Source organism: Heterodontus francisci, chromosome 27, assembly GCF_036365525.1.
Source record: "Heterodontus francisci isolate sHetFra1 chromosome 27, sHetFra1.hap1, whole genome shotgun sequence".
NCBI lineage: Eukaryota > Metazoa > Chordata > Chondrichthyes > Heterodontiformes > Heterodontidae > Heterodontus > Heterodontus francisci.
In genome coordinates, this window is record NC_090397.1 from 70,982,134 (window position 1) to 71,004,710 (window position 22,577).

The 22,577-nt window shown below is 42.1% G+C and overlaps 1 protein-coding gene across 4 annotated transcripts in view; it reads right to left on the reverse strand.

Moving 5' to 3' along the window:
• The window catches only part of grm3 (glutamate receptor, metabotropic 3), a 55,578-nt gene that overhangs the window by 16,302 nt on the left and 16,699 nt on the right, over positions 1-22,577 (reverse strand). For all 4 annotated transcript variants that reach the window (XM_068059800.1, XM_068059802.1, XM_068059803.1 and 1 more), the window contains exon 3: positions 1,142-2,208. In XM_068059800.1, the coding sequence (XP_067915901.1) occupies positions 1,142-2,208 (1,067 nt within the window). The remainder of the gene's footprint in view (positions 1-1,141; positions 2,209-22,577) is intronic.

Below are 22,577 nucleotides of genomic sequence, written 5' to 3' on the forward strand. Positions count from 1 at the left end.
AGAGTCACACCACTTTCTCCCAAGAACATTGTGGAATTTCGGGCTCAGAATGTGTTTTCTTAATTTCCCAACAATTTTCACCCTTGCTGTCTCCATGGTGCTGACTCCTATTTGGGTACAGTCCCACAGGCACCAGTGCTCCACCCCCCTTCATCTATCTTATCCAATTGGCCTTCTTTCCTTGCGATGCTACACAGTGACGGGCTATTTGACCTCTTCACAGCTAAGTTCCCCTGACATCCAGAAACGGGCACTTTCCAGCTGGTCAGTGGTGGGAACTTGGGTTGATTTTTTTTTTCCCTTTAATGCTTACGAGTTAGAGAGCTCAACCATGGAGCTCCAATTACCACAGTGCCTTCTCGACACATTGTGATACAAAATTTGACAACTGGAAAGGTTTTAGACTTCAGCTTATAGGGATGGTGAGAAAAATTGCTGGAAATACAAAAGCATAACAGTAGATTTTGGATGCATGAAAAAACACTGCATTTTAAAAGATATTTGGGAAATTTTGAAGAATTAAATGCTCTGTGCCATCTGCTATTCTCTATGGACCACTGGAAAAGCTAAAGGCTAATATTTTTGGACATTATGGAGAGAATGCTGAATAATGCAGAACAGTCAAGACACCATTGTCATCTCTTAATGAATGACTTCAATGAGTTACACTATTCAATTTAAAGATCCAGTGGGCATTAACCTTGTATGCATTGGTGAGTTGAACAAACCATGTTGCATGATACCAGGCATGTAAGTAAGATGACGGATTTAATCAATACTGTCTACATAAGGACCAATACTGGAACTTGAGACTAATTTGTACTTATTACTGGAGATATGTAGCCAATGGAAAGTGCCAAAAATCTGATATTAAAACTGAAAATGTTGGTAAAGGGAAAGATAGGTTCACATCTTGGTGGAATCTGAAACATTAGTGAGTTTTTCTCCTTTAGATACCAACTACCCTGCTGGGCTTGTCTAACATTTCTGTTTTATTTAAACATCTATTGTGACAGTGCCAGTTCTTTACTTATACCGTTACTGGAAAAATAGGATTGTAAATATGTTTACATCGTTCTCACTTAATAACACTTCTGGATCTTAAAACTTGGTGATAACATAGAAAGACTTCATCACTTACCCGATAATCACTGGAAGTCACGTAAAATATAGGCAGAAAGGCAAGCCAGATGATACATGTTGTGTACATGGTAAACCCAATAAATTTTGCTTCATTGAAGTTTTCAGGACATTTTCTTGTCTTAAAGGCATAGACAGTACACAGGGTCACCAGCACTACATCATATGTCAAAGACATTAACATGCTGGAGTCTTTTACATTACATTTCAGAATGACTGTCTCTCTTTTCTCAGGGACAGTGTACCTTCTTGTACCAGGAGCCTCCAGCATGAGCCAGACTGTCACGATGATAATCTGAATTGAGATGAGACTCAGACAGATGAAGACTTGAGAACTAGGGCTGATGAACCTGGGTCTCTGGGCCCCTTCCTTCACACCATTAAATATCCTAGCGATACGGTTGGTCTTGGTAAGTAGTGCTGAGTAACACACGGCGAAGGATGTGCCAAGTCCCAATCTGCGCAAGGTGCATATAGCAGGCGAAGGTCTTGCGATGAAGAAAAATGTCATACAGTAGGAAAAGAAGACACCAAACAGCAAAATATAGCAGAGTTCACGTCCTGAGGCTTTGATGAGAGGCGTGTTGTTGTGCTTTACGAAGATAGTGGCAACCATCAGTGTAGTAACAATCCCAGCACATGATATCGTAATTGGTCCTACAGCCCAGGCATCTCCCCATCTGATATACTCTTCTGGTAAGTCATAGCATCCTGTGAGGTCCTCATTGGGCCATCGACCTGGCCCACAGTCCTTGCATGTGAACTCATCCTCCAGGTATGCATAGGGGTCACATGGGACACAGATCCAGCAGCAGACATCTCCAGGCTGCATGTTCTTGATCTCGTTTCTGGCACATGGATCGCTGCACTGTGATGTGGGGATGTAACGTTTGGGCCAGTGAATCAAGGCGGTGTTCAGAGACAAAGACTTTGCCCATTGGCCAACCTTGATGTAGGTATATTTTCCTGCAGCTTTCTGAAAGTTGAACACATTGTACCGACCAATACCATCTCCATTTTCATCAAACTTGACTTCGCTGTCCATATCACCAGCAGGACGGAATGGGGCTGGGAAAAAAAGGGGAAGGTGACATTAAAAGCATATCTTCAAACTAAGTGATAATGCTACAGGCAGCACTTATTCAAAAATACTATATTGTCATGAAACTACATGCACATATGTACAGAAAGAAACAAAGTTCAAATTCCCTTCTGCCCATGATTTGCTCATATGGTTCCCCCACCCTCCACCCCCCACACCCCCCACTCCACTTCCTTGTCAAAATCTCTCCTTGCTGCCAACTGATACCCAGCTGAAAGCAGGATCTAATTGGATAGCAGTGCGTGAATTTTCCTCCCACTATTTTCAGAAAATTCTCTCATGTCAGAGTTGCTCTAATTCTTCCTGAGCTTCCTTGGGCTGCTGCAGGAATCCTGTGATCTTCCCACCAACTCTGAATAAGTCGGTGAGAGGTAGTGGGAAAGGAGCTTGGAGTTTGCTGCATTTGGACGCTGCTACACTCAGAGTAACTTACACATGGCTCAATGCGGGGCAGGAGCTGTTCAAGATCAGCGGCCCAAGGTGAAAGTGAGCAACTCCTGAAACAGAAGAGGCTGGTGATCTTTGAATTCAGATTTCTTTACTATAGGAAATGATCTTTAAAGCAGTTATGTGTTTTTTTTTCTCGCCATTCTGCCCACACTTCTTTCTGACTGCTTCTCGGGTTTGGACCACTGGCAGATTTTCAGGTAAGTTGAGCAAATGTTGCTTGAAGAGGGTGAAAAGTACAGTGGCACCCAGAGTGGACAAGGAATAAGAGGAAGAAGTGTGTAGTGTGTTACTCTGCCTGTTCTGATGAGGTTGTCGAACATTTTGCAGCTCCTTTCTGCAGTTCAAGTTGGGTGTCAGTGTCAATGGCATCTACTTCCATGTGATAATTCCAGGAGACTTGATGGCATCTGCACCAAAAAGTAGGATCTTCCTGCCTTCAAAGCTGTCCAAGAGAGGTTGGAGGTCTGAATGAGTAAAACAGGTATTTTGCATCGATCTTCACTATTGAGGATACAAGTTACATCCCAGAAATAGATGTAAATCAGGAAATGGAAGGGAATCAAGAAAATTACAATCACCAGGGAAGTGGTAATGAGCAAATTGTTGGAGCTGTGGGCTGATAAGTTGCTGGGTCCTGAAAGAAGTGCTTAGTGAGATAGTGGGAGAAATCCAAGGTAATTGGACAGAGTCAACATGGTTTTGTGAAAGGGAAGTCATTTTTAACCAATTTATTGGAATTCTTTGAAGAAGTAACATGTGCTCTGGATAAAGGGAAACCGGTGGAGGTACTATATTTAAATTTCCAGAAGGCATTTGATAAGGTGCCACATCAAAGGTTATTACGGAAAATAAAAGCTCATGGTGTAGGGGTTAACATTTTGGCATGGATAGAAGATTGGCTAGCTAACAGGAAACAGAGAGTAAGCATAAATGGGCCATTTTCTGGTTGGCAAAATGTAATGAGTGGTGTGCCACAGGGATCAGTGCTGGGGCCTCAACTTTTTACAATTTATATAAATGACTTGGATGAAGGGACCGAAGGTATGGTTGATAATTTGCTGATGACACAAAGGTAGGTAGGAAAGTAAGTTGTGAAGAGGACATAAGATGGCTACAAAGGGGTACAGATAGGTTAAGTGAGTGGGCAAAGATCTGGCAAATGGCGTGTATTGTGGGAAAATGTGAAATTTTCCATTTTGGCAGGAAAAATAAAAAAGAAGCATATTATCTAAATGGTGAGAGATTGCAGAGCTCTGAGATGCAGAGGGATCTGGGTGTCCTAGTGCATGAATCACAAAAGGTTCATATACAGATACAGCAAGTAATTCGTAAAGCTAATAGAATGTTATCATTTATTGCAAGGGGAATTGTATGCAAAAGTAGGGAGGTTATGCTTCAGCTTTCCAGAGCATTGGTGAGACCACATCTGGAGTATTGTGTACAGTATTGGTCTCCTTATTTAAGGAAGGATGTAAATACTTTGGAAGCAGTTCAGAGAAGATTTACCAGACTAATACCTGGAATGGGCGGGTTGTCTTATGAGGAAAGGTTGGACAGGCTAGGCTTGTATCTGCTGGAGTTTAGAAGAGTAAGAGGCTACTTGATTGAAACATATAAGATTCTGAGGGGTCTTGACAAGGTGGATGTGAAAAAGGTGTTTCCTCTTGTGGGGAAATCTAGAACTAGGGGTCACTGTTTAAAAATAAGGGGTTGCCCATTTAGGAGAACTTTTTCTCTCAGAGGGTCATGAGTCTTTGGAATTCTCTTCCTCAAAAGGCGGTGGAAGCAGAGTCTTTGAATATTTTTAAGACAGAGGTAGATAGATTCTTGATAAGCAAGGGGGTGAAAGGTTATTGGGGGTAGGTGGGAATATGGAGTTGAAATTACAATCAGATCAGCCGTAATCTTATTAAATGGCAGAGCAGGCTCGAGGGGCCGAGTGGCCTACTCTTGTTCCTAATTCGTATGTTCATGAATTGCATATTTTTCTTCTCTTGGTGCCAATAATCTGCCGTCCTCTTGAATGCTTGAGTGGCTATCAATCTGTACAAGTATAATAAACATATCCTGACAACATGTTGTGAAGTTATTTAGAGAGTGACGTAAAAGAATGCAAAACTGCTGCTATCTTAAATAAAAGCAAAATACTGCAGATGCTGGAAATCTGAAATAAAAACAAGAAATGCTGGAAATACTCAGCAGGTCTGGCAACATCTGTGGAGAGAGAAACAAGGTTAACGTTTCAGGTCAGTGACCCTTCATCAGAACTGACAAATATTAGAAATCTTACCTGTTTGTCCTCCACTGCTCCACGGGGTTTGCTGCTGAGGGTTACCAAGGTTACCAGTGGGAGGTGAGGTGACCCTCCCCCCCCCCACCCACTGTGGTAATTCTGCCTCAAGGAGCTGTGGGGGTGTGGTGGGGAAATGTCACCTGTGGTGGTCAGCCAGCTACAGTTGAATGGTAAAAATGAGGGAATAGCTGAATATTCTTGTGTCTCACCTGATTGTCTTTGGGAAGGAAGCATTATTCAAATCCTTCAGGAAATAAAAGAGATGAGTGAAATCCACTAAAGGGTGGATTGTACTGTGTACATGGTGTGTGGAAAGAGTGGGAGAATTGGCCATCATGCCTATTCAACACCTGGTAGTCAATGTAACAGTGTAATTACAATTGTCTGGGAACAAGTCACAAAGCGGGGGAAAAATATGTGGCACATGAAAACTCAATTAGGCAGAAATTAATTTATAGGATAGAGAAAAAATTGTTTAAAAGTATTAACAACAACTTACATTTCTGCAGTGGTCCTGTGTATAGGATAACATCTTACAGTGCTTTACATCGGGGGAGGGAAACAGTGGATGATGAGCAGATAGGAAGAGGGTGAACAGTCAATCTGGTGAGCTGGCCCAAATGGGGAGGCAGTAGATAGTAATCCAGAGGCCTGGGCTAATGTCCTGGGGACACGGGTTCAAATCCCACCATGGCAGCTGGTGGTCAATTAATTAATAAAAAAATCTGGAATTTCGATTGTTGTAAAAACCTATTTTGTTCACTAATGTCCTTCAGGGAAGGAAATCTGTTGTCCTTACCTTGTCTGGCCTAAATGTGACTCCAGACCCACAGCAATGTGATTGACTCTTAACTGCCCTCTGAAATGGCCCAGCAAGCCACTCAGATGTCAAGGGCAATTAGGGATGGGCAACCAATTCTGACCTTGCCAGCAGCACCCACATCCCATGGAAGAACAAAAAAAGGCACAGATCTAAAGTTGAATATCGAGAAGGATCTTGAAAATAGAGGCAGGTGAGAAGACAAAGGGATTCTCCGCATGGTTGATTTTCTCTCATGTCCCTGTCTATGTATTTCTAACTCAGCCAGATACATCTTTTGAAGTATAAGGGTCTGAAAGGGTTAATGTGAAAGTGTGTAAAGAATACCTCCTACCATGATGATGTAAGAGATCACATGTGAGAGAGACACGAAGCTAGATGCAGCATGGCTTTGGAGCAGTCAGAAAGACTGACATAAAGTGTAAATAGTTTAATGAAATAAAGATTATGTTATAACTATTTCAGACTAAGAATCTCTCTAGTTAGACTAACTAAGATGGCAGCATACTGAATAAATATATAATACGGTGATCAGCAGTGAGATCGACAACAATAGTTCTTACCATCCTACACCCAGAAGAAGAATTTGAAGTAACTAGTTGAAAGGCCTGACTTGAAAAAAGTGCCAAAAAACTGCAGAGTTTGAGAGGAGGTTGTGGAAGAGCTCCAGACACAGAGAGTTGGGGAATCAGCGGTAGAATCTGGTCCAGCGATTGCAGGCTTTGAGTCGGAGAACCAAGCAATGCTCCAGTATCTGGTGAGCAACCCTGAAAGAAGTTAAAAAATTTCATCCATACCAGCACTGGGGCAGGCAGCACCAGGAAAGTCCTTAGCGAGGGCTGATCTGAGATTGGTGCCATTAGATGTGGCATCTGGAGCGAGAGAAATAAAAAGCAAAGCAACGAGGCTGCAAATACTCGATTCTCCACGAGAAGGGAGTTAAAGGAAAATAGTAGTAATGCTATAAAATGGAGTTTAGTACAAGGAGGAAATTAATCCTTAGTCTAGTAGCGAGATTTCTAAGGCTGCAACGTCGGTTATAGCAGGAATCAATGCGGAGTTAAAAATGTGCGGGAAATTTCCAGACAAGGACTTAATGAAGCATCTGCCAAATTCGACGAAGTTTTAATAGCTTTTGATTCTTATTTCAACTTGCAGAGCAATCAGATTTTAGAAAGAGCAAGATTCAACAAAAGGGTCCAGAAACCAGGCGATGCTTTTATCAATGACCTTTACAAGCTAGCTAAAAGATGTGAATATGGAGACCTTAAAGCAGAATTGATGAGAGACCACGTTGTAATAGGATTTATTACAATCTAAAGCAGACCTCAACCTGGATAAAGCTATTCAGCTGGTGAGACAAGCAGAGGTCCGGAAGAACAGCAGATCAATCCCGAGAGGTGAAGAAAGACCTTGGTTCAGGAAACTTCCAGCAACTGTACACTGCTTAATCAGAGGATTGTAAAAGAGGCACCCCCCACCCTGGGGGGGGTGAGGATGGTGGGGGCAACGGTGAAAGCAAAAGACGCCATTAAACCTTGCCAGTGATGTGGCACCAAAAGTACCCACAGGCGTGAATAATGTCCTGCAAATAGAGCAGAATGCTTTTATTGTAGGAAAATAGGGCATTTCGGTAAAATATGCCAAAATAAAATCCCGACTCCCTCAAGTTCAAAAGGAAAAGCATTCAAAAATAGAATTTTTAACAAAGTTAAACAACCTCCTGCAGGAGAGCAATTGATACACTTTCTTGGCGAAATCAATGATCCGAGTCAGGCATTTTGGTCTGCAGACATATATGTCAAAGGAAATATCACTAATTTTAAACTCAACACTGGAGCAAGTGTAAATGTGTTATCAGACAAAGAGCCGTGGCTTTCCACACATTTACTGCAACCAACAGAAACTCAGTTACATGCCCGGGAGGGTTGAACTTGAAGTAAAGGGGAAGTTACAGGCAACACTTCAGTACAAGGGAAAGCAGATATTAGAAACATTGAATGTTTTAAGTAGAAGAGCTTGTATTGAACTTCATCTTGAAGAGAAAGTAAAAGAAGTTAACCAAGAATCTAGGAATCACTTTCAAGAGAAATTCCCGAAATTGGTTACTGATCTAGGGAGACTGAAGACTGAACATAGTATTACATTGTGGAAAGATGCTAAACCAGTATGTCTTTTCACATCGAGGAAGATTCCATATCCATTAATGAAGCAAGTCCAACATCAACTAGAAGACATGACCAGGATAGGAGTCATTTCTCCTGTTACTGAACCTACAGAGTGGTGTTCAGCAACGGCTCCTAAACCTAACGGTGATCTTCGCATTTGTGAAGACTTAACTCAACTTCATAAGGCTGTGGCACGAGAAGGCCAACCAATGTCCTCCGTGGAAGAAAGTTTGGCAATGTTATCCAAAAGCACTGTCTTCTCGCAGCTTGACACAAATAATGGCTTTTGTCAAGTTCAAATGGATAAGAAGTCAAGGTTATTGACAACCTTCATTGCTCCATTACAGTAAAACCTCAGGGATATCTGCTATGATTAACACTTGCTTTTGATTGGCCTTTACTCTGGTACAGATGTGTAAGCAAATGTTAACAAAGTGCTGATTTGTCCCTTTTATGTCCATAATACCACAGGGTATTTTCCTTAAATGGAAACAAGGTTAGGAAAACTATGCTTTCTATAGCTATGTTCATAAATGGTAAATACACATATTTGAGAGATGGAAATCTGAACTGCATTTAACGAGCAAAACTCAGCCTGTTATGGAGGGAAAGTCACTGCAGTAGCAATAGGTGGCACTGTGGCCTTACTGTATTGAACTAAAAACGTATTGTAACAACTCTTTACTGTGACTTTTTAAAAAATTATGCAGCTAGGTGTAATATGACAATTGTGAAGTGCAGAATAGCTCCAGAAGTTTTGGAAACCACGATGGTCTGAAACTGGGCGATTTGGATGCATTTGGAAAATTGGACTTCTGGCTTGCCCCTTTAAGAAAAACAAATTTGAAAATGCAAAACAGAATATATGCACTGTTTTTGCATCATATACATCATCCCATATTGGTTGCACAGCTCTTTTTTCTATTCATTTCATGATATGTGGGCGTCACTGGCAAGGCCAGCATTTATTGCCCATCCCTAATCGCCCTTGAGAAGGTGGTGGTGAGCTGCCTTCTTGAACCACTGCAGTCCATCTGGTGCGGGTACACCCATGGTGCTGTCAGGGAGGGAGTTCCAGGATTTTGATCCAGCGATATAGTTCCAAGTCAGGATGGTGTGTGACTTGGAGGGGATCTTACAGGGGGTGGTGTTCTCATACATCTGCTGTTCTTGTCCTTCTAGATAGTAGATCGAGCATTTTGGAAGGTGCTGTTGAAGGAACCTTGGTGAGTTGCTGCATTGCATCTTGTAGATGGTACACACTGCTGCCACTGTGTGTCGGTAGTGGAGGGAATGAATATTTAAGGTGGTGGATGGGGTGCTGATCAAGCAGGCTGTTTTGTCCTGGATGGTGTCAAGCTTCTTGAGTGTTGTTGGAGCTGCACCCATCCAGGCAAGTGGAGAGTATTCTATCACACTCCTGACTTGTGCCTTGTAGATGGTGGACAGGCTTTGGGGAGTCAGGAAGTGAGTTACTCGCCACAGAATTCCCAGCCTCTGACCTGCTCTTGTAGCCACAGTATTTATGTGGCTGCTCCAGTTTAGTTTCTGGTCAATGGTAACCCTCAGGATGTTGATAGAGGGGGATTCAGCGATGGTAATGCCATTGAATGTCAAGGTGAGATGGTTAGATTCTCTCTTGTTGGAAATCATCATTGCCTGGCACTTGTATGGTGTGAATGTTACTTGCCACATATCAGCCCAAGCCTCAAAAGCATCTATTTATTTTAAATTTCCTGTGTTCACCTGGAACAGAATGAACAGCAATTTATTTTTAGACTGTAATCTGTTGTCTCCTGCAGTAAGTCTAGTGGGTAAAGGTGCAATTCACTGAGTATGAAATCCAATGCATCCATTTTCCTAATGGAGAATGTCTTCAGGAGGTATTGTTAAACTGTTGAATGTAGAGATACTTTCGCCAGTTTTGTTATATTAACTTCATATCATCAGACCAGTTGTGAACCACTTTTCACTGAACTGCTATTATTTATATTATTTAAGCCATCCAGTCAGATGGTGGTTGACATTGTACAAATTTACTATGCTACTATTGAAACTGAATCCCTTCACCTGTATAAATACTGTGACCATTTACACTGGTGTCAATAAAAGCATCTGAGAAAAAGAGTCAATGAGATAGATTTTTTTTTACACTTGCTGAACACAAAGGAAGCAAAGTCATTCAGTTGTTGCCCAGTGACTATAATAAGGCAGCAGCCTTGGTTGATAGAACACAAAATCATTACTTGAAAATCATTACCATTGCCTGAAGACCAACAACCTTAAAGAGTTCCGAGTCTAAAAGGAAAATGCGACAGGAAGATTAGAATAGCACATCCACTTACTACAAAAGGCCTTCAATAAATTCACTGACAAGATGAAAGAAAACCATTCGGCGGATTTTAAGCTGATGTTTGACAATGTCACCACCTCCTCTTCGTGGCTGCTGAGGAGTTGGGTAAGTGACAGAAATACCTTCATGTCCTTTGTGATGACAAGCAATAATCTCATAGCAATGCCTGTAAAATGCTCCAAATCCTATTGGAAATTGTTAGACTTTAATTGATTTTATTTGGTTGAAATAACTGGCTCAAGTGGCATTTTTCACTGGTGGTAATTGCTTCTTGCTAAACAATGCTGCTCAATGTGACTTTCTGTTAACATTGCCTTTACAATTCTTCTGGTTCTCCAATTATTCTAATTGTCTGAGTACACACAGGCAATGAAGAACCTAACCCATTATCAGTGGATAGTGATAGAAAACCCACGTATTCCCCACTGGTTTCAAAAGATGATTTATATTTTTTATGGGAGACACAATAAGACTATGGTGACATGTATATCTGCACATAGCACTGGAAATACAATGCACGAGCATGTTACCAATAAACAAAATTTAGCGTGTAATTGGAAAATTACTCCCCTGCTTTTATCCACTTTTTTTTGATAAAGGAAAGCAGATGTACCAAAGGGCTTTTTCCTGTCTGTCGTTGTTCATATGTACATTATCTGGCACGAAGAGAGAAACACTGCAAAACTGACATTACCTAATGACAACATTTATAAAGCCAATTCCAGATTCTGAATTGATTGGTGGGTCCAATTTCCAAAGTCCAATCCTATTAACTCTTGCAAAACATAGGGCACATTGTTTAATGTTATCAATAATTGAACTTGTTTTTGAAGAGCAAATGCAGCTAATGATCTTTTGAAGTGACAAAAACAGTCACCTAATTTGAAAAATATTTTTTGAAAAGTACTGCCAGTATTTTTCATATACACTGAAAATGAAACAGCATCAATTTCATGATGTGTGACTCGAGGTTATTTTTGGAATGATCCACAGGGTTTCTACGGTGCAGAAACCAAATGAAAAGATACAAATTTCCTTTTAGCAGAAACAGTGATTTTCTGACAAAGGATTATCAAATAAGATTGCTTTTCTCCTGCTGATACAACGAATGCAAAATATAATACTGCAGATGCTGGAAAGCTGAAATAAATACAGACTTAATACTTCAGGTCGATGGCCGTCAGAATTGTTCTGATGAAAGGTCATCTATCTGAAACTAACTCTGCTTCTCTCTCCACACATGCTGCCTGACCTGCTGAGTGTTTTTGTATGGTTTCTGTTTTATTCTACTGCTGTTACTTGATTGAGTTACTTATATGAAAACTGCAGTGTTCACACTTCAAAAATATCTTGGAAAAAGAACAGAGGGTCACTGTCCGCCTCACACTGAAGAATGACTATGTCAGTGAGGTACAGGAGGACACTTAGTATTCACAGAACCACACAAAATGCTGAGTGAACACCTTAAATAAAGGAGGGGAGAAGACCGGGCATCAAAAAATCCAAATTGGCTTTAATTTAAAAAGAAAGCTGCAAGACTACTGCATATTAGGAACTGGTCTAAAATAAAAACAGAAAGTGCTGGAAATACTCAGCAAGTCTGGCAGCATCTGTGGAGCAGGAAACAAAGTTAACGTTTCAGATCAGTGACCCTTCGGTTCTGAACCATGCCGATTTTAATTTTCTATTGATAGCATTCAGCTTTAGAAAATTCTGGAAGGTCAGTAAGACAGCCCTAAGAGAATGGTATAAAAAGCTGAAAATAGTATTATTAAATCAAGGGTGAAAAGAAATTCAGGATCTGTTTGAAAGTGCTCTAGTTCAGTAGAAATTGATGCTGTTCCATTTTCAGTGTATATGAAAAATACTGGCAGTACTTTTCAAAAAATATTGTTTAAATTAGATGACTGTTCTTGTCACTTCAAAAGATCATTAGCTACCTTTGCTCTCCGAAAACAAGCTCACTTATTGATACCATTAAACAATGTGCCCTAAGTACTTCTCAAAAATCTTTTTAGTTTATTCCAATACAACCTAACTGCTCAAATGATTTTGTTTTTAGTATTGGTAGCTATATATTTCTAATCGCCATAATTTTGCTCATGGGATGTGGCATCCCATCCTCGCAAGGTTGGCATTTATTACCCACTGAAGATATTTAAGAGTCAACCACATTGCTGTGGGTCTGAAGTCACACATAGGCAAGACCAGGTTTTCTTCCCCACAGACCATTAGGGCATTTACAACAATTGTTCCATATTAGCCATTAGAATAGCTTTTTTAATTCTAGACTAATGAATTGAATTTCACTACATGCCATGGTGGGATTTGAACTCATGTCGCCTGAGTATTAGCCTAGGCTTCTGAGTTACTAGTCCAGTGACATTATCACCATGCCACTGCCTCCCCAGTTGTGATTTGATAGGCAATGTTTTGATTATATCATATCAGAGTGAAGATGTAGATATTTTGGAAGCTGAAAAACTGTTGAATATTTTTAAATTTATGCATTTGAGATGTTATCAGTCCCAGCATCTTTCAAAAAGCAGTAGCTATAGTTTTTTTTTAACAATTATTTTCACTATTTTTGCATTAAAATGCTGTTTGAAAAACAGATTCACCTGCAACAAACAAACTGCTCTGCTCCACATCCCTTGAATTTGATCATGTGGAGACATTTTTTTAATATTTGCAAACTGCAATCTGGGAAGATTTGGCTTACTCTCTGTGAGTCCCCTGTAATACAGCATGCAATTCTGTGTGAGGTGTGGAAACTGTGTTTGTTCTCACCATTGGATAACAGACTGATGTTATGTTGAGATAGCTTTACTCTGCACTTGACCATACTACAGTTAATCTGGCTTGATGCTGAAACAAGTAGCTTTATAGAAATGGGGCTGTCAGTCTCACTTTTGTTTTAAGTTTTAAATGAGAGCAAATAGAAATACTAGCTCCTTCCAAATCCCGTTGGTGAGTTTATTCAATAGGATTTAGTTAACTTCAGGAGTCTAGCCAGTAGCTTTGTACATTTCACTTAGCTGCCATTTAACTAGCCAAGTGATGTCTGAAGCCTTTAGTACAGTATTGGGCAGCAGGAAAGTGTAGGATATTAAATAGAGTGTTGGGCTTGTACTGCTGCTTCACTGGGATTGCGGTATCCAGATTTTGAATGACTGATTTACAGATCTAGAAGTATTAAACCCAAAGTAGTTGCTCTTCTGTATATGATCAACCTATGAGATTAATGACAATTCAAGTTTGAACAATTTTCATCTTGCTGCATAGCTTTGACATGAAAATTATATTGTAATTAGTTTCTTGGTTTGTCCATGATTTTCAATTTCCTATGCAAATATTTCCCATTTCTAGTCTGTTTTATCAACCTTCCGATTAGTTTGGGATAAGTCCCCTTCCAGCCCTCTGAAATTTGCTCTTTTGCAGTCCAAAATGCTTGCTTTTAACTCTACTTTTTGAAATGTAACCTGACTATGAATCTAATTGTGTTCTGATCACTGGACACTACATGTTTTCCTACCTTTAGGTCTGAATTAGAACTAGGTCCTGTGTTATATCGTTCTTTGTTGGATGTGTAACATAGTGGCTTGGATTTTGCATTGAGAATAATGTTGAGGCTAAGAGCTCTCATCGTTATTATGAAGTAAATTGGACACTAACCTCTGGAGTCCACACATGTGCTTTTAAATGTGCAAATCCAGAAGCTGTGTTCGGAGTTTCCCTGCTCCACCCTAGTCTGCACTGTAACAGAACCTCATCGATAGACTCAGCATTGAAAGACATGCAACGTTGTGAAATTGGGATACTGATCCACTAGTTACCCACTAAACGTGCCAGAAAAAATTGGGTCTGCTGCATTCGGGCATAAGTGAATTTTTAACAATGTGATCAGCCATAATTACTGCCAAACAATCTCTCTGACCCTGAAACTGTACAGCTCTGCAATTTACCTACACAGTAGTTACTTTTCATTGGTGGGGGGGGGGGGGGGGGAGGGGGTGGGGGGTGGAGCACAGTCTGTAAATTAATTCACTCCTTAAAATAAACATCTGATGGAATATGGCCAAGAAATTGTAAATTACATGATCTATTCTCAGAGGCCTCAAAGTTTTGTAATATTCACTAATTAGAACTTCCTTATTGCTAAAGAGCTTTCTGGAATTACAGCTGGAGGATTTAGGATGATCTGCTTTGTTCCCCATGTCTTAAGCTACATTTTTGTATCTACGTTGCTATCTTGGGAGCAAATGCACGTAAGTCAAGGTTGAATTTTGGATCTTGCTGATTTGTAAGGCTTGGCACTATCCTGTGGGTAAAGTTACACATCAAACTATCAGGGGAACTATATTAATCCTTTTCACTTAATCAATGGGATTTCCTTTATATATGGTTTATACAGTTGGGAAATAACATCTTCCAAATTGGCATTTATTACAAGAGTAAAAGTCCTCAAGCTATATTAATTTGTCCCATGAAAATGACAGATATGCTCTTTGATTTTATTAATGTGGCTGTACAGTGCCCTCCAGTCCCATACTCCCAGTCATCATTTTTGAATAACACTTGTTTGTCAACATATAGATAACACAAGAGTCCTCATTCAGCATTTGTTGCCCATATTAATGTCAATATTTATCAATTTATACAGTGACCAGCCTTTGGTTAAGTTGATGTGTCTCAAGGATGTAGTTTCATATTCAGGCCAGTCGGTGGATGTTTACATGTGTTGCCCTTTCCTGCCTGCCATTTTCTTAACCTAAATTTTGATATTTTTGTACTTTGACCCTGGTATTTGGGGTTTCACCCCATTTTGGGGCCATGCAGGACCCAGGATGGGCCTTGCCCAGGCCCTTACCCCCATTTCCAAGACCCCATCCACATCTCCTACAGCCCATTGTGTAAGGGGCACCAATCAAGACTTTTTTATACCCCACTCGTTGATTTGTTCGGGTCGTTTGCTGAGCCTGGAATACTCTCTGTGGAGACCTCGTTCTGTCCATCTGAAGGTTGGCACACTGATTCGCTGCACTATGCTGAGTCCTGAATGAGCCAGGGAAGTGGTGGAGAAAATACCCCCTCCTACCTCAACGTTTGCCTTGTAAAGTAACGGTGAAAGCCCATTCCTCATAATGCAGGCTAAACAATCCTGGAAGTGGTGGAGACCAGATGCAAACCGGTTCTTTTTGTTTTCCTGCCTGCCTTCCTCTGCAGATCGAGAAAGACCAGGAGAACCCTTCAGGAAATTTGGGAACATTATATCTGGATGCACCTTCTGGTTCCAAAACCTTACTTCCTGTTGTCATATTTTTGTGACAATTTTGTGACAACTGTTTTTCTGTTATATCACGTCCACCTTAAGTAAAAATGCCACATTGTAATTATAGCCTCCTATCAATGATGGCATTGTAGTGTGTTAGTATTACATCTTCAAGCTTCTAAACCTATCCTGCATAGTAACTCTCATGCTCCAACCAACTGCTTCCCAAATTGCTGTACATTTTATTATTTTGCTTTAATTATGAATATAACTTCAAAGGAGTATATAAAGCTAAGGACAGAATGTATCACTTTACAGTGGGGACTGAATTACATCTACATGCTTAGGCCCAATCAACCCCGACCCTTTAGCCCCACTTCAGCTAATACTTGACTTCCATTGAGAAATTCCTTGGGAGATCAATTAAAGAAAAAGTTTGCAGTTATATAGCACCTTTCACTTCCTCAGGATACCACAAAGCACTTCACAGTTTATTGTTTGCCAGACAATTAACACTCAGAAATGTTCCACAAACAGCGATGGGATAAATGACCAGTTAAGCTGTCATGGAGTGTCAGTTGAAGGATAAATATTGGGGAGGCCAGCAGGAGAACTCCCCTGTTCTATTTCATATAGACCACCCAAACAGGCAGACAGAATCTTGGTTGAATATTTTATATGAAAGACAGTGGATCGGACAGTACAGTTCTGTGCTGAAGTATCGGTCTATATTACAGGCTCAAATCTCTGGAGTGGAGTTGAAACTCACAAATTTTTAACTCAAAGGTATCACCAGGGCAAGATGATACTAGCTACATTCTTAAATTCCTGTCCTGATATTATTTAGTTAATTCATGGCTGAGTATTTCTTAAACAAAAACAAGAAATGCTGGAATCACTCAGCAGGTCTGGCAGCATCTGTGGAAAGAGAAGCAGAGTTAACGTTTCGGGTCAGTGACCCTTCTTCACTGACCCGAAACGTTAACTCTGCTTCTCTTTCCACAGATGCTGCCAGACCTGTTGAGTGATTCCAGCATTTCTTGTTTTTGTTTCAGATTTCCAGCATCCGCAGTATTTTGCTTTTATTTGAGTATTTCTTAAATCTGCTTGTAATATGGTAATTTTTTTTGTTTATTTATTCATGGGATGTGGGCATCACTGGCTAGGCCAGCATTTGTTTCCCATCCCTAATTGCCCTTGAGAAGGTGGTGGTGAGCTGCCTTCTTGAATCACTGCAGTCCTTGGGGTGTATGTATAGCCAAAGTGCTATTAAGGAGGGAGTTCCAGGATTTTGACCCAGCAACAGTGAAAGAAAGGTTATATAATTCCAAGTCAGGATGGTGTGTGGCTTGGAGGGGAATTTGCAGGTGGTGGTGTTCCCATATGTCTGCTGCCCTTGTCCTTCTAGGTGGTAGAGGTCGCAGGTTTCGAAGGTGCTGTCGAAGGAGCCTTGGTGAGCTGCTGCAGTGCATCTTGTAGATGGTACACACTGCTGCCACTGCGTGCCCGTGGTGGAGGGAGTGAATGTTGAAGGTGGTGGATGGGGTGCCGATCAAGTGGGCTGCTTTGTCCTGGATAGTGTCGAGCTTCTTGAGTATTGTTGGAGCTGCACCCATCCAGGCAAGTGGAGCGTATTCCACCACACTCCTGACTTGTGGACATATTTCCTGTCAGCCACCTTCCATTTCCTGCATCACATTTCTCTGTCACATTTAATTATAGGCCAATGTATTCCAATCAAATTTCTTACAGCACATAGGCTCAAATTTGTTCAATCTTTGGAAAAAAAATGAGGAAGAAAGCTGGTCATTTGAATTGTACAGTGAAACTCTCTGCCATCATTGACACAAATCATTGGAAATGAAGAAGAAAACCAGGCATTTCATTCTGGGATTTGACCCATCAACTAAAAGGCAGGGCATCTGTAATTGGCTTCACTCTGGGCTTACCCTCCATCAGACAATGCTACATTGCAAGAACAATCTTTTTGAATAAAAAAAGTGAGCAAGAAAATCAGTCAACTGGAGTCCAAAATTTACAAGTTGTTACTTAACTGCCCCTCTGATTGTCCTTAACAGTAAAAAGGTACTCACCATTACTTGTATCTGCTGTTTAGAGCAGCGGCCACATTCTCCTGATCAAAGATTACTAATTAACAATGTTATGGAAGATTCACCACAGTGGATTTGTAGATATCTCAGATATTGTATTTCTGGGTTTAAATTTCAATATAGATTTTTGCCAAGATTTTTTTTCAAGTCATTCATGGGATGAGGGCGTCACTGGCCAGGCCAGCATTTATTGCTCATTCCTAATTGCCCCTGAGAAGGTGGTGGTGAGCTGTCTTCTTGAACCGCTGCAGTCCACCCACAGTGCTGTTAGGAAGGGAGTTCCAGGATTTTTGATGCAGTGACAGTGAAGGGACAACAATGTAGTTCCAAGTCAGGATGGTGTGTGTCTTGGCTCTGTTTTGAGACTGGAGATTTGAAGACTTAGAAAATTAATGCCCAGAATATTTAATCACTTATATTTTACTTTGTTTTGTGTAATAGTCAATTCTTTATTAACTATTGGTGTGCACACAGTCAATTTAAATTTTCTTTAAATAAATCTGTGAGAGAAGAACAGAATTTGTTGCTGTGCAGCTTGTCAGGATTGTACGACTGTTATTGACTTTCATTGTTTTTCAATAGTTCTTTCTGATTGGTGCAATTAATTAACTAAAACTGCTTTTTTTTTCAGCAGCGGTCTAATTGTACTGAATATTGTTTAGAGCTGATTATATGACCCAGCTGAATAGTGCTGAGAGCAGCTGGTCATTCCTGCTTCTGGGTACGCTGGCTTAACTCATGAAGCTGGATTTTTCAGGCCCCCACTAGACAGCATCGGAGGCAGCAGGGGCATGGAGAATCACAGGGGGAGAGTGGGGTTGGGGGGGTGGAATGGGCGGTGGGCCTGTTGCCTCTCTGTCGCCCAGCGATCTTCCCGGGGGTGGGATAGTCTGAAGACAGCCTTCCCACCCAGAGGTCAATTGAGACCCTGAAGTGGTCTATTAATAGCCAGTAGGGGCCTCTTCCCACCGCCGTGATCTTACCAGCAGTGTGGTGAGGGGGATGGGGGGGGTCCCTCTGACGCGTGGGGAGGACACCTTGTAAAGGAGGAAAGGAAGCGCCATCCCTGACATTTGTGGAGGGGGGGGGGTCCCTCCTCTGTGGGCAATTTGTATCCCTTGGAGGACCCCCACCAGGACCCAATTCACCCCCTGGGACACCCCCCGCCCCCAGACCACAAGATCACCCCCCCCAACCCCCTTTCACCGGGGCGTTCCGGACTGGCTCTGGCGACCCTGCCTCACTTACCTCTTGACTGGGGTTCCACCGCTGGGCCTGGGTCTGAGGTCTCTGCAGTACCGGCAGTGACCACCGCTCCTGATGGCACTGAAGATGCAGCTGAGCTGCCGACCCTGCGATTGGCCAGCAGCTTATGGAGGCGGGATCCCCATCTTCAAAGGGACGGAGACCCGCCTCCTGAAACTTATATTAAAAGCAACGGAGGATCGCTCCAGAGGGATGGCAATAGTGCTCCCCCCACCTTTTCGGCTTGGATCTGGGAGCCCCACCTCCTAGACAAAATCCAGCCCAAATTTGAGGTCAACTCGTTAACGTGTCTTAGTGATGACGCTGGCATCGTGGTCACTGGGCTAATAATGCAGAAACACCAAGCTAATGCTCTGGGGACTGCGATCAAATCCCACCATGGCAGCTGGTGGAATTTAAGTTTAATTAATTTTTAAAAATCTGGAATTGAAAGCTAGTCTTAGTAATGGTGACCATGAAACTCCCATTGATTGTCGTAAAAACCCATCTGGTTCACTAATGCACTTTAGGGAAGAAAATATATCACCCTTACCTTGTCCGGGCTACATGTGACACCAGACGTTGGCTCTTAACTGCCCTCTGAAATGGCCTAGCAAGCCACTCAGCTGTCAAGGGCAATTAGGGATGGGCAACAAACGCTGTCCTTGCCAGTGATGCTCACATCCCATGAAATGAATAAATAAAAAAACATCCTAATGCATCGTGCAGGATGCACTTCAAATGCTGTGCCCTTAGCAAAGCTGTTCCAGTACAGCTATAACACTAGCATCTACCAGACAATGTGGAAATTTGCCCAGATATGGACTGTACACAAAAAGCAGGACAAATCCAACCCGACTAATTACCAGCCTATCAGTCTATTCTCAATAATCAGCAAAGTGATGGAAGGTGTCATGGACAGTGCTATCAAGCAGCACTTACTCAGCAATAACCTGTTCACTGGCGCTCAGTTTGGGTTCCGCCAGGGCCAGTCAGCTCTTGACCTCATTACAGCCTTGGTCCAAACATGGACAAAAGAGCTGAACTCAAGAGATGAAGTGACAGTGACTGCCTTTGACATCAAGACAGCATTTGACTAGGTATGGCATCAAGGAGCCCTAGCAAAACTGGAATCAGGGGGAAAGCTCTCCATGGGTTGGGAGTCATACCTAGCACAAAGGGAGATGGTTGTGGCTGTTGGAGGTCAATCATCTCAGTCCCAGGACATCACTGCAGGTGTTCCTCAGGATAGTGTCCTAGGCCCAACCACCTTCAGCTGTTTCATTAATGACCTTCCCTCCATCATAAGGTCAGAAGTGGGGATGTTCGCTGATGATTGCACAATGTTCAGCACTATTCGTGACTCCTCAGATACTGAAGCAGTTTGTGTAGAAATGCAACAAGACCTGGACAACATTCAGACTTGGACTGTTAAGTGGCAAGTAACATTCGCACCAGGAAATGACCATCTCCAACAAGAGAGAATCCAACCATCTCCCCGTGATGTTCAATGGCATTACCCGTTGCTGAATTCCCCACTATCAACATCCTGGCGGTCGCCATTAACCAGAAATTGACTGGACCAGCCACATAAATATGGTGGCTACAAGAGCAGGTCAGAAGCTGGGAATTCTGTGGCAAGTAACCCACCTCCTGACCCATCCCACCCCCCCCCCCCCCCCCCCCACCGCCCCCCACCCCAAAGCCTGTCCACCATCTACAAGGCACAAGTCAGGAGTGTGATGGAATATTTTCTGCTTGCCTGGATTAGCGCTGCTCCAACAACACTCAAGAAGCTTGACACCATCCAGGACAAAGCAGCCCACTTGATTGGCTCCCCATCCACCACCTTCAACATTCACTCCCTCCTCCACTGATGTACAGTGGCAGCAGTGTATACCATCTACAAGATGCACTGCAGCAACTCACCAAGGCTCCTTCAACAGCACCTTCCAAACCCGCGACCTCTATGGATGCATGGGAACACCACCAACTGCAAATTCCCCTCCAAGTCACACACCATCCTGACTTGGAGCTGTATCACTGTTCCTTCGCTGTCGCTGGGTCAAAATCCAGGAACTCCTTTCCTAACAGCACTGTGGGTGTACCTACACCCGAAGGACTGCAGCGGTTTAAGAAGGCAGCTCACCACCACCTTCTCAAGGGCAATTAGGTATGGGCAATAAATGCCCCCATCCCGTGAAAGAATAATAAAAAAAGAGTGCGTGGCAACACTGGCAGTATTTTCTGGGGAGGGTGTAGTTACAGGTGCAGCGAGGGCAGGTGGAATGGCAACATATGATTAGTGGAGGTGGGGGAATGGGGAGGGGTCAGGCTGTGCAATTTTTAAAAAATATACCTGGGCCTCTCCTGTGCAGTGTGTGGCTGCAACGTTGCTCAGACATTCCACTTGTACCATGCGTGATCCCCAATTAAATGTTCTCTGGGAGCCTTAACACATGCCAGCTGCATTGGGGAAATCTAGTCACCCTGAGTATGTTACAGGTCTCAGGCTTCCTTACCCAATAGTAATTTGGCACATTATCAACCTGTATACCTCCAAAATTCTTCCCTCACCAGAACTGATTTAAAAGTAGTTATATTGTATTTAAAATTCTTAAAATAAAATATTAAGTTAAATAAACTTCTTTTTGATTGTCAATAAAATGAACTGTTGTAACCTGCAATTCAATTCTCATTTGAATTTGTAGACTATTCGACAGTTAGAATAGCCAACGGATGCTTAGAACACTACATCAGGCACACGTCCTCATGCCATACACCTCTTGTAGCTGAATCTGGTGTAGACTGACGTTTACTAATGGTTATAATTAATGGTCTCGGGGTTTTAGGCTGGACTGAAAATATCAAAGTGAGGAAAGCGTCAGCCAGCAGCTCATACTTTCATCAGATATCTGTCCCCTCTGTGGTAGTATAAATGTTAATGTTGGAAAAGCCAGTTTCCAGCACTTGGTCACAGTCTCATCCTCACTGTGAAGAGACTTAAAGGGATCAGCAACATAGAATGAGATCATTGGCAAAAGTTGAAAACAGATGATGAGCTACTGTGCTAAGAATCAGAGCATTGTTAACTCTTCCACATCAATAATAATCAGAAAACATTGGTGCACGTCCTCTAGCCTGTTGCACCATTTTTCAAGGTTCTTCCTAATCATTAATTCCTCTTTCACCACTTCCAGCTCCTATTGCTGCCAGAATGCACCTCGCCTTTTCAGAGTTACAGGCTGGCTTTAAGTAGTGTCGGAGAGATTTAAGTAATGCCAGCCTCACACGAAGTTGGGCCCCCGCTGAGGCATGCAGCCACTCAACAGTTCATTCAGTGCTGGTCTGCACGCCACTGTCATTATAATTAGGAGGCAGCACGAAACTTGCATTGTTGCCTGTATTACTTGATCGGGTGCAGATTAATTGTGCGGAGAGGTCAATTACCAGGGGGCACAGATTTAAGGTGATTGATAAAAGTATTAGAGGGTGGTGGGTGTCAGGAATTCACTACCCGGATTGGTGGTGGAGGCAGAAACCCTCAACTCATTTATAAGGCACCTGAAGCTCTGTAACCTGCAAGGCTATGGACCAGCTGCTGGAAGGTGGGATTAGATCAG